The sequence below is a fragment of the Daphnia pulex genome, chromosome 8, assembly GCF_021134715.1.
Source record: "Daphnia pulex isolate KAP4 chromosome 8, ASM2113471v1".
Lineage (NCBI taxonomy): Eukaryota > Metazoa > Arthropoda > Branchiopoda > Diplostraca > Daphniidae > Daphnia > Daphnia pulex.
The window spans coordinates 7285651-7298455 of record NC_060024.1 but is presented as its reverse complement, the minus strand read 5'-3'; the positions used below and the strand labels follow the sequence as shown (position 1 = coordinate 7298455).

Here is a 12805-nt window from a genome sequence, read left to right as displayed (position 1 = left end):
GGGCAGTGGGTTGGGTTGCGTACTACCTCGCTAGCGATTTTCATTTTTGCTTGTAAACAACACCTGTCATGACAACATAGCCACGCCAAAGTTTATCAAAGTTTTTCCTGGTAAAGACATGTCGATTATAGTTCAATATGCTTCTAATGTATGGACAAAATTTTGGGCACCGTCCTTTTGGCTACCACCAAATATCACGTGGAGTGATTTCAAAGACACGGAAACTGTTGTGTATCCAAAATTCCAAGAAATTTGTTACCCTGTTGCATATTCCATTTTAGTTGTTTTCATCAGGCTCATCATTGAAAGGTATAAATAAGTAATATATTCTAGTTTCACGTTACTAGGGGCCTCAAAAACAAAATTAACTAAAAAAAAGACAATTATTGGCAATTCTTGTCCAACAAATCTTTAGTACAAATGTATTTATAGTAATCATGCATTTCTGCTTTAATATAAAGGTATATTTTTTTGCCATGGGGTGTCAGCAAAGGATTAAAACCAACTAAGAAGAAGATAATACAAAATGTTTTATTAGAAGAAACTTATTTGAAAAATGCAGGAAGTCTAAGTCATCACCAAGTTATTGGTTTAGCTAAACAACTGGACTGGAATATAAAACAAGTTCAACGATGGTCTGATTTTACTTTACAAATTTACAGGATTTGTTTTCATGTTTTAAATGATAAAATTTTACATTTAACCAGGATTCGTTACAGAAAGCAACAAAACAAACCATCTGCACTAGTGAAACTCACAGAAAGTGGTTGGAGATTTACATATTATTCATTTGCTGTTTGTTACGGAATATGGGCTCTTTGGGATAAACCCTGGTTTTGGAACATTGATGAATGTTGGACCGATTATCCTCACCAAGTAATGTAGCAAAATAAAAAAAACACTGTACATTTATAATAAAAATTTATTAAAAAATGCAGACGGTCTCTTGGGACATCCGGCTCTATTACGTATTCCAACTCAGCTGCTACTGGTCTATGCTTTTCTCCCAGTTTGTCGATGTCAAGCGGAAGGACTTTTTAGAAATGTTCATTCACCATTTGACTACTATCCTTCTAATAATTTTCTCATACACGTGCAATTTAATACGTGGAGGCAGTTTGGTGCTCATTATCCATGACTTCTCCGACGTATTTATGGAAGCCGCAAAAATGTTTAAGTATATTAAGTGGCAGCGTGGCTGTGATGTTTGTTTCGGACTATTCTTCATTGTATGGACTGTCACTCGCCTAATCATTTTCCCTGGATATCTCATAAAAAAGTAAGCGACACTAAATATTTTTTTATCACAAATTCATAATTATAGATACGTATACGTATTCTGTTACTTTCGTATTCATTATTGATTTTAATTTTTTTTTCTAGTTTTTGGCTGACGGCTCCAAATTTCATGCCCATGTTTCCTGCCTACAATGGATTGAAATATTTGGTTGTAGTTCTGTTTTTACTTCACATCATGTGGACCTATTTCATCCTTAAAATATTGCAACGTGCAGTATTGTCGGGAAAGGTCAGTGTTTATTCAATCTCGTATTGTTTTCAGCTAAAAATGATCATTGACGAACCATTTCAAATTTTTCATAGACGGAGAAAGATTCCCGAAGTTCGTCTAGTGAAGCTTCAGCCACTGAAGAGAATTCAGATAATCCTGCCTCTTCCGTTAGACTTCGTAAATAGTGAACTCAGGAAATAAGCTGAACAAGGATTTTATAAAGGAATTCTTACATAGTGTGTTTTAAGTATTATCATAGAACCAAATAAGCATTCCTATTTTCTTTCAAATTGTGGAATTTCGCTCAGTATCAGTATGCCTTACTTCTTATTACTGTATTATTGGAAGACGTTTCATGGTTAACGTGTTAATCACTGCTCGCGCGAATGTGTTACTGTTATAGTTATTGAAATATGTTTAACCGTTCTCTTTTCGATCCCTTAGTAAAATTTTACAAGCATTCTGGCATTTGCAAGATGATTTGACGAGGGATTTAGATTTGATTGTTATGTGCGTTCATTTTGTTTTGGACGCATTGGAAACGGAAAATCATTGTATTTAATAAACTTCAGCTCAAAAGTTGTCTTTCACGCAGACAATGTGCCAGTATAAGGATAATTGCAATTTGATAAGCTCTTATCATTAAATATACCTACAATTATAGAAAAAAGAAGTCAGAAAGTGGTATTAGGTAGGGCAACTCGTCAAATGTTATTCAATATCATGTTTATGTTCCTTGATAAATAATATCTGCCTAACACTAAAATTTTGGGCTGCACAGTTCTTTTATTCTTGCCAAAAAATGATTTAAAAAGAATTGTATTTTTTTAAATAAAAATTTTCGTAGTACTTGTTTTAAGTGCCTTTCCGTTGAGAAAGGAGTTATTTTTTAAAAATTGTTTATTCAAATTAATTTTTCTAACTTGAAGACCACAAAAGAAACATCAGAGCCATTTAGAGATTAATATTTTTCCTGAAATTTTAGTTATGATCGTTAACATTTTAGGAAAATACATATAAGAACGTGTTGACATTTTAAACAATCCCCCATTAACATGACCAAACATTTCACGGCGGTAGACGTCAACTGACGTGGACCCTTTGTGCTTCATTATCATGCATATTTTTAAAACTAAATAAATGAATAGTGAGTACCCCGAATAATTTTATATTAAACAGAACGGCTTCTGGTTGCTTCTGGATCTGGAAGCCGTATCTTAATTGTAAACTTATCGGCGCGCCGAGGACAACGACTCATCTCATATGAGAAATCAGTGACTTTTTCGTCCTCATACGTATGATTCTTATATAGGAGACCCATACTCGCGCTCATTTGCCGTACGGGCGGAAAATGAGCGCATTTCGTGCGTCACATGTCCAAAGAAAACCTCCTTGTTTTATGCCACTTTTTAAAAATGGGCTTTATCAGCGTACCGCTTTTCGCTGGTTGCCAGCAGCTGCCGGCTGGATAGAAAATAAAGTAGCATTCAAACAGAAGGGCAATTACATATTTTCTATAACTTCGCTTGAATTCTCAATTATTAAACAATAATCAAATATTCTTTTGTGTGCAGTTTCACATGCACCATTTATCTTGACATATTTGAGGGAAACATCGCGATTCTTTTATTATTGATTTCATTGATTGATAGCCACGTAGCGTCTATAGCACCTAGCTTTTATGGAATATACAAGTACATTTCAGAATTGAAGGTATGCTTTACATCGATTAAAAAAATTGGGTACGTAAATTTTAGTAAGCCTATTAAAAGCTTATAGCAAAGCTCAGCCCTAGCATTGTTATTTGTCAATGTTGCCAGCACACCTATTTTTCCTTAACAGACATAAATATGTTTATCACTCGCCTCTTGTAAGTCTCGCCACTCTGGTCTCGTCGAGCAATGACGAGCAATGACGAGCAATATCCTTATCGCTTTAAGCAAACGTTTGGTGTAGACTTGCTTAGTAGGCTACTAACAAATGATAAGTAATGCATGTTTCATACTACACAAATTATACAGTGTAGTCCTAGGCTGCAACACAGTATTTTTCTTTTTTGGAGTAGTTTTTTTTTATAGAATTTTTGAGCAAGTCTCATCCTTGTCTTGAAATGATCTGGATGCAGAATGTTCTTGACAACAGTGAAGTTTACCCACATGTATCTCACCTTATTTACCCAGTGTTTGTCTCAGTTTTCGTCACTGCCATAAGGTCGTTAATTGAAAGGTTAGTTAAAAAAAGCTGTTATATGGATTTGTTCAAAACTAACAGATTTTCTTTGAATTTTAACAACTTAATTTTGAAAAAAAATAATACATAAAGATGCTTCTTTGAACCGCTGGGGATAAGCAACGGCCTGAAATCTTCCAAATCTCCCATAACAAAGAACGATGCGTTAGAAGTAGCATTCCTGAATAGCGGACGGAATGAACATAAAAATCGTTATTGGATTCATAACCTGGCTAAACAAGTGAACTGGTCGGACGATCAAGTAGAAAGATGGATGTGGTGTCGCTATTATGAAAATCAGCCGACGGAGCTGATGTATTTTAAAGAATGCGGTTGGCGCTTTACTTATCACACTACTTTATTCATTATCGGTGTGCTGGTGCTTTCGGATAAATCTTGGCTGTGGAATATAGATGAATGCTGGACGGATTTTCCCAACCAGGTAGGCAAGGATAGCCTTTTCCGACATTCTAAATAATTTCCTCAAGTACGGAATCAGAAAATTTAACTTAGCATTACTGATCTCTGCGAATTTTCTCCCTGCATACCGATAGAGGATCTCGGCGGATGTTTGGTGGTACTACATTATTCACTTGAGCGTCTACATGTCACACACTTGTAGCCAGCTTTTGAGCCGAAAGCGCAGTGATTTTGTTGAAATGTTTATTCATCACGTCGTTACAATACTCCTAATGACATTATCCTGGGTGAGCAATACAGTCAGAATCGGAACCTTAGTTCTAGTTGTTCATGATAGCGCCGACATTTTCATGGAAGCGGCACGGTAAGTAATAAGTTGATAAATCTGATTGGAAAAGAAATTAATATGCTTTAAACATTTTTTTTTTCGTGCAGTATAGCAAAATTTCTTAAATATCCACGGATTTGCAATTTAGGTTTTGGATTATTTTTCATTATTTGGATCATTTCTCGACTAGGGATTTTCCCGTTTTACATCCTAAAAAAGTAACAAACAAAATTTCCTAGATTTATATATTACAACTGTTGACCGACTTTATATTTTACAATCAGTATTTGGTTTGATGCAGCTATCGATGTCTTAGGTTCTCCTGTCATTGCTCTTCTAATTTTATTACTGTATGTCTTGCTTGGACTTCACCTTTTTTGGACATTTTTAATTTTAAAAATACTCTATCAATTCATAATTTCGGGAAAGGTACTTAATAATCCGTTTAATACTGATATGATTCATCTATCTCATCCATAAATATTTACGTTTTTGAAATAGATAGCCGATGATTCTCGCAGTTTTTCAGCTGATTTACCGAGTGATGACGGGGAATCCAAGAAAAAGACAAACTGACTCAGCTAATTACAAGTTTTACAGCGGATTCTAGTAATGTAGGTTTGTACGGAATACTTTAAAATTCAAAGTATTCAATTGCCTATAGAGTAGCAGGTGCATGCAACTAAGTGCGCAGAAATATTTGCAACGTTGAAATAAATGAAAGCCTCCGTTGTAACAGGAACAGATACAAAAAAATACATAGTGAGTGTATTTTGAAATGACTGAAAGTGTACCACGAGAATGCGTTTTCCCTCCATAAAAACAGTATCGCAAAAGGATCCGTTTACCGTACTCCATAACCATCCATTACAAACTTTAGGAAACCTTATCTAATTTACCAATAAATTATGACCACTGAGTAATTTTCTTCAAGATTAAAAGAACAGCTCTATTTACTGGGAATCATCAGTTCAGTATAAGGCAAAAGGTCAATTTGAAATGAAATGGTAATAAAGATACAAAGCTCTATATCTAGGGGTGAAAGAGTTTTAAAGTAGGATGTTCAAAATTTATCCAGTCATCATCTCCATGAATTCTGCAATTGGGATTGATAATTATGAACATGATAATTAGAGATGACACTGTATTTTAATAAATATCTCACCATCAAAATCAATAGTTCCGGAACCATCCTCATCGATCTCCTCAATGATGCCATCTAAATCGTCTGAGGTTAACTTATCGTCTAAGGCGCCCAAAATTTCTCGCAAAACAGCTGTCGTAATGTAACCGTTACCTACGAAAACGATTACAAAATATTGACGTTAAAAGAATAATAAGAGGAATGTTAACCTAGTTGGATAACGCACCTTCTTTGTCGTAAAGACGGAAAGCTTCTTTCAGCTCATTCTGCATGGCTTCATCGTCTTCATCTTCCAAGAAGTTGGCAGCGATAGAATAAAAAGCTTCAAACGTCAGTTTTCCAGTCTCTTAATTATTTCGAATTGTTACAAACACAATAATTAGTCAAATGTTCCACACGTTTGTCAACAGTTTAGTCTTACTGTCTTTGTCGGTTTCTTCAATGGTAACTGCCAACTCGTTGGCGTCGAATTGCTGCCCCATGGTGTTCAAGATAGCTGCTACTCGATTTGTTTCAATAAACCCAGTTTTGCCCTGATCGAACATGGCGAAGGCCTTCTTGAGCACTAATAAGAGGAAAAGATTTATACAATTTGATTTTAATTTCAGAGCACGAAAATAATCGCCAACTTAAACTTTGTTTCAGAAAACCGAAAAATAAAGTAAATAAAATTAACTTACTTTGAGTCTTTTCATCATCACCGTCCTACGATTCCAAGTCCATGTTGTATGAGACATAATAGAAAAATGACAATGTTTGACTTTTATTACAAATGTTTGGCTATAGAAGCTACTACTTTTCGCTAAACTTGAACTTAACGTTATTATTGTTTTTTTTTTTTTTTTGCATTGAGTCGAACATTTTTTAAAGGTTTGTGTTACCCTTAATATTTCCCTTTTTTTTTTAACCAAGCGTTGCCCTCTCATCGGATACAACAAATGGAAAAAAAGCGAAAGAATTCACAAATTTCAAGGTGCCAAACAACGACGGATTTTTTAGGGCGTTATCATTTATCTTTAGTTGTTTGCTGCACTATATTAAATTTTTAGAGCATATTTAAAACCTATTCTTTTCACTTTAACATTTTTAAAACGTTCCCAGAACAAAAATTTTCTTAGACTACTTTATAAATTTCGAAAAATAATTCAATGAAAGGAAAACGGTACTATAGTTTACCATTGTGAAGCTTAGCAATGAACGAGAACTAGTAAAACGAGATGGAAGTTGGTCGACTTCGTCTAGAAGACTGAACCGGCAAGAAGGTGTATGCCGATGAGCAAGGTGCCTCGAGTTCAGTTGTTGCAACTTGCAAGGAGCAGCCTTCATACGAATGTGGTTTTCCTGCTGTTTGCTGGTGTTTTTGGCAGGTCGCCAGGAGATTTATCTACCATCTATTTATGTATTATGAGACGTCCTTTTACTTCTCCTCCTCCCTCCCGCAACCCTCATCCGACTTCGTTCCAGCGCGCGTCAAAAGATCATGGTATTACGAATGTTTCAAAAAAGAAGGAAGGACTGGTCCATGTAGTTGTTTCCAGTGCGACAGTGTTGTCTGAAACTCAACGTGCACACTGCTGTAATATAGATGGTGTAACGACTAGACATAAGGCTACAAAGCTGAAGTGGGGTGTTGGGTTCTATTTTACAACGGAGTAGCTATACTATACTATACATACACTAAAAGCGGCGCACACAAGTGCGCCGGTATACATCTTGTGGGCTCCTGAAATCCACTATATAAAGAAGTTTACGGTTTTTTAAAACATCTCTAAGTTACCGGAAATGAGACAAGCTAAGGGAACATTTTTTTATTTGTAGGCGCAACGCCAAGGCACTTTATAAATTCTATTTAATGAATAAACATCGTAATATTATTAGATGAGCGAGACCTTGAATTTCTAGATCACCATATCCTTATTAGGCCTATCTGTTTGATCTAATTGCTATTATACAATTATACATACGTAGATAAATGGGCTATTATAGTATACAGTAACTACCCAATGTTTGGGAACACGAAAGAGAAGCTTGTGTAAAAGGCCTATTTTCGCATTGTTCTCAAAAATAAATTTTTTGACGGAACCCTCTTAAAAATTTGTCGGTAAAAAATCTAAAAAAAAATCGCTCCGTAGAGCTCCATGCAAATTAGGGTACTTGAAAGGGTGATAACTATAGAACGGGTTAAGCTAGGAAGACGTGTTAAACTAAAAATCTGAAAAACTCTGAAATTCACAAGCTCAACAACAGTCTTCATTTTCAGATTTTTCGGGAGCTCTACGGAGCATTCCCAAACTTAGAGATCCATTAAAAACCTACCCTTCCCTTGATCGGAAAATTCTAAAAAAAATAGCTTAATGCTACCCATAATGGCTGCGGCCAAAAAAATTCGTCGCGTTCCGACGAAAATTGGATTTTTGGGGACGCCGAAAAAACGCCTTTCTCCATATTGTTCTCTCACGCGTTCCAAACTTTAGGTAGGTACTGTTTTACCAAGATAGATGTCGTTATTTATAATTTTTTTTTTCGCCCAAAAAACATACTTTCAAAATACCGATAGTCAATTTCGGTATTGATGAAGAAACAAAAAAAAGAGGCGTAAAATTTTCGCCTCTCCTCTTTTGGCTGTCGGGTGATCAAAGAAATTGACAACACGAAATGGAGGTTGACAACTAGACATAGATTACGTATACAACACAGGGTGAAAATTCCCTTAATATTTTATAACGCAAGAAAAACAATTCAGCATAGGTCTACGCATTATTATACTAGTTATACCGAAATACTCCCCAAAACTATAAAGATGTGAAGGAAAATAGCGCCTATATCGATGTAAGAAACGAATGTTGAACATTAAAATACTAAGTCCCAACTGACTATGAGTTAATTTCTTACAGGATTCAATACCAAATATTAATAACGAATAGCACAAGAGTAGTACTGTGGGCTGTGAATTGCTAAGTGAAAATTCATTCTTGGGTTTGATCCCTAGAAAATGGCTATTAAAGGACTTGGATGTGTAAGGTAAGAGAGAAACGGAGAAGAACAGTAAAGAAAATATAATTTTAATAATTCAGGATCGGGGTGGGTGGAAATTTAGTTTTCGGTCTCTACCTCTCTGACCCTGAGTAGGGATTGAAACCCTGACAGACCTTGGGACAAAAAAAAAAATAAGAGGGGCGAGTATATCCGGTCTGAAGACGGGCAAGGCAGAAACGGAAAGGTGCTAATCGATAATGGTACCGATTTTAATCTCGGTAAAAAAATCACGGCAATATAGTCTGGACGTTGATTAAAGAGATTTTACTCGGTCGAATTACCGACGTATTTCTTAGTGAGAAGGTTACGATTTTTTTAAAGAAGTATAGCCATACAGGATGGCTACTTCCTAAATATTTTTTCAGATTTTTTAAATTAAGGGGAGGTGAGCTACAAACAAATGCGTAGCCCTAATGTATGGGAACACGCTGCCGAAGCTTATTAAAAATGAGCTACTTTGCCGGTCTGTAAATAGGGAACAAAGAAACTTACAAAGACGCAAAAAGTTGAATAAAGAGCTTCGTTAGCTCTACAACATGGTCATTTTCACATTTTTTTTTAAATATTTTAATATAATGAATTTCGAAAAGGGTCGTAGCATGAAATTTAAATTTGTTTTAAACATAACTAGTTAGAATCAGTTTTTACGCTGATTCTCACGGTATTTTTTTAATATTTTTAAAATTAACCAAAGTATGTGTATTTTTAATGCAAAGTTTGAATAAGCTCCTCCCATTTTAAAACATGCCCTCAACCATTTTTGATGGGCGGTGCCTATTTTTGATGAATTTGCAGACGACGCTCACCAAAATCACCCTTTTCGTGTTTCGCTTTTAGGCACTGAGGGCAAAAGAGGGTTGTAGGTAGCCGTAGGCAGTAGGAAAGTCCCGACACCTCGAACAGAAGCGTCCGAAGAATCTCCTCACTTGGATTGCGCTGCCCTTCCGACTCCTTGTCCAGCACGGGATAGAGCGCTCGCCCCAAAAAGGGTTTCAAGGGCTGCATAGTTGATGTAGGGCGGATCGCCTTTCCACGTTCCAATCTGTTAATCTTGTCCAGATAGGTTTCCCTCTGGCATCGACGGACAAGGTTGAGGTATTTATCCCCTAACCTTATGAGAGTGGGCACTTTGCCAGGAGCTATTTGCACCGTCTTCCAGTCAAATGACACTGTTGTCTCTGCAACAACATCACTCAAATGGGTGCGGGCCCCACGCATATCTGCCCTTTCCAAGGTCCAGGGGAGATTTTGTGACCAGGCCGAATCCTCTTGATATAAGAAGGGTGGTCCTTCCAGCCACCAAGCTGAGATCGCCCGGTCATTCAGATGAGAGCGTGTCGCAGCATCTGCTGGGTTTAATACTACCGGGACAAACCTCCACCCCGTTAAAGACTTAATTTCGCCGATTGGGTTACTCACATAAATCTGGTAGTCACCGGATAACGCCCGAACCCAAATTGCGCACCGTGCTGCTATCGATAAAAAAAAAACGACGTGCTGCTATCTTCCGGTTCAATATGAGGATTCCACGAATCGAGCCAAGCGCGCCTCGAGAAGACCAGCATTCAGCTCCAATTTGCAGACGGACACTGTCTTCAACGGAGCCAGCTTGGTCACTGCATTGATGAAACGCACGATCACTCGACGGTCTCTATAGACATTGCAGATGAAACATATGGCGGCGCAGGCCTCCTCAGATGCGTCCACGAACGTATCCAGCTCGATCCGGACGATTTGGCCCTCACCCGGGAAAAGGCAGCGGGCAAACTCGACCGTCTTTAGCTGCTCCATTGCCTCAAAATAATTCTCCCACCATTTACGGTCTGTTCCAGTCACTGCATCTTCCCATTGCGGGCCTTTCACTCCAAGGTGGCCCAACCGAATCTTGGCTTTAACGGTAATTGGGACATCGGCGCCGAGGGGGTCAAATAATCCAGCCACTTTCGAGAGGAGACCAAAACGGGTATAGTTGATATCCGCTAACCGGACTCGAAAACCTAAAACGTCAGTAGCAGGTCTCCAGGTGATGCCAAGGACCATCTCGGCGTCAGTGCCAAGGTTGACTACTGTCCCTCGGATCTGGGAGAGAGAGATCCTCCAGCAGGCGTGTATTGCTAGTCACCCAATGGCTCAGGTGGAAGTCGTGTTGCCGAAGGGAAGGTGGAAGTTGTTTACTGTCGTTGCTAAGCGCAGGGTCTCGTCGATGGTTTGGCTGGGATGTCATCATTGTACAGGTATTTCCGGATGGCGGCGGCCACCTCACCTTGGACCACGGCTGCGTCGTCTACTGCTCGCCAGGTCGTCCGAATTGCCGTATAGGGCGAACATGATGTTGAGTATAAACTTGATCTCCTCTTCCTGTCTACTCTTTCATCCTTGTACTGTATTTCGTCACTTGTACGACTTATATTCGTTCTCACTTACTTCTTCTAATCTCGTGTTCCTGTACCGTGTATCTACTTCTTTCACCCACTTATCGAGAATAACCAGGTTAATATACTACACTAGAGCTTAATACTATTTACACATTTATTGAGCTGAACACATGAGACACCAAATGTGACCCGTATAGTTTCACACGTGGTCACCGTTCCATCTTCTTCCGGCCAGAGGAATCAGTGATAGCGTCGATCCATGTCGTCGAGTCGGATGCGGCTGAACATAGCATCTATGTCGGTGGACCACGCCACCTCTCCTTCCCTGAAGTGTAGAATGACAGCTGGGAGCGGATTTTGAAGCGCTGGGCCAGCTGTGACGTAGTCGTTGAGGCTCCTCCCACGGTACTTATAGCAGCTGCGTCGAAAAACAACCACTGCTCAGGACGCCAAACACTTTGGACACTACAAAATGGGGTAGCCAATATCGAGTTGGCCTCTGGTCGACAGGCGCCGGGCGTAACCCTCCGCAAAGTTCTTGTCGATAGTCTCGATAGTGTGGCTCATAGGTCTTTTCCACGCGTCTTACCGTCCCTCGTATCTTGAAGTGTATCCAAATCAACCTAAGACATTCCAAAACTGCATCTTCTGCTCTAGCCCAAGTTATTCTCGACTTAAATATTGGTGTTGCTCTTGTCCAGGAACCTTACGCATACTCTATTACCCTCCAGTTCTTGCTAACATTCCGCCCGGCTTCTCGCCGTTCCACCAACTCTCTGCTGATCACGCGTACGGCACGGCCATTCTATTACGAGACTTTCTATCCAAAAACGCCTCTCTCTCCTCCTTCCTGCCCCCCAACCACATGCATCACCTTTCCCACATGCTCGTCGGGCCCTTTCAGCTTCTGCTCTGCAAACCTTCGGTCGTCCCTCCCTAATTTCCGCCAAAGTGCCTATTTAATTCTCGACAAATCCGCATCTCCTCTCTCCATTACTGGAGTAACGCGGGACCGTTTTCGTTTTTCTCCGATATCTCCCAATTTAATCACCATATTTTATTTTTTTTACATTTAGATGTATTTCACATGTAAAGGTACTGTATTCGGTGTTGCCAACTCCTTTTTGGTCGTCCCCCTGGTTTAGTTTTAAAAAAATCCCGGAACAACCCCGGTTTCAGATTTTTCTCAAAAATCCCGGAAATTGATGGAAACATTCCCAGTTATTAATTTAAATGAATTTAAGTGTTATTTTTGCTGTTTTTTAACGATGGTAACACTTGCTTGTTTATTGTAAAACAAGGACTGCATTGAAATAACGAGATCACTCTTGATGATATCACAATAAATGAATTGCAAACCAATTTTCAATTAATTACTTGAAATGAAAAGGACAAATTCAAATACACATTTTGATTAGAACATGAGAATTGAAATCAATCAAATAACATTGCCGTTTTCGTAAGTAAAGGAAGAGAAGAATTGGAAAGAAAAAGAGAAAAAGGTGTAAAACACTGGCGTACGGTAGGCACCGTAGTATCCCTTCCGTCAAATTAAAGTGAAAACATAGAGAGCCATTTGCCTGTTCAAGAAACTTTCACAGATGACTGTAGGTGTCCAAAGTTTCGATTTTTTCAAAAAAGTCGTTTTGCGCTGTTATTTTTAAAACCAACATGATCTAATGAATGAAGAATTTTTATTACAGGAATGTTAAAGGGTATAAAGAAGTTTATTTTAAGACCAAAGGGACCTTCATCGAAAGTAC

The 12805-nt window shown here is 38.4% G+C and overlaps 3 protein-coding genes across 5 annotated transcripts; 2 read left to right on the top strand and 1 right to left on the bottom strand.

The window, feature by feature from the left end:
* The first annotated feature begins 26 nt into the window (after positions 1-26).
* LOC124200902 (ceramide synthase 6-like) lies at positions 27-2089 on the top strand. Of its 2 annotated transcripts, XM_046597265.1 has the most exons (6): positions 34-309; positions 462-635; positions 708-876; positions 939-1279; positions 1384-1528; positions 1603-2089. In XM_046597265.1, the coding sequence occupies exons 1-6, from the start codon at positions 119-121 to the stop codon at positions 1693-1695; spliced, it is 1113 nt and encodes a 370-aa protein (XP_046453221.1). In that variant the 5' UTR covers positions 34-118; the 3' UTR covers positions 1696-2089. The 2 variants fall into 2 exon arrangements, with proteins under 2 accessions (XP_046453219.1, XP_046453221.1); XM_046597263.1 differs by having other exon boundaries at positions 27-309; positions 462-876.
* A 1387-nt stretch (positions 2090-3476) lies between these two features.
* Positions 3477-5269, top strand: LOC124199491 (ceramide synthase 6-like). 2 transcript variants are annotated; one of them, XM_046595316.1, is made up of 6 exons: positions 3477-3736; positions 3833-4181; positions 4294-4523; positions 4595-4705; positions 4789-4916; positions 4989-5269. In XM_046595316.1, the coding sequence occupies exons 1-6, from the start codon at positions 3621-3623 to the stop codon at positions 4997-4999; spliced, it is 945 nt and encodes a 314-aa protein (XP_046451272.1). In that variant the 5' UTR covers positions 3477-3620; the 3' UTR covers positions 5000-5269. The 2 variants fall into 2 exon arrangements, with proteins under 2 accessions (XP_046451272.1, XP_046451271.1); XM_046595315.1 differs by having other exon boundaries at positions 3478-3736; positions 4772-4916.
* LOC124199492 (troponin C-like) lies at positions 5234-7002 on the bottom strand. Its single transcript, XM_046595317.1, has 6 exons — positions 6808-7002; positions 6312-6336; positions 6053-6196; positions 5858-5977; positions 5653-5784; positions 5234-5583 (listed from the first exon to the last, which is right to left on the bottom strand). Exons 1-6 carry the CDS (start codon positions 6955-6957, stop codon positions 5558-5560), a joined length of 597 nt encoding a protein of 198 aa, XP_046451273.1. The 5' UTR covers positions 6958-7002; the 3' UTR covers positions 5234-5557.
* Between the last annotated feature and the right edge of the window lie 5803 nt (positions 7003-12805).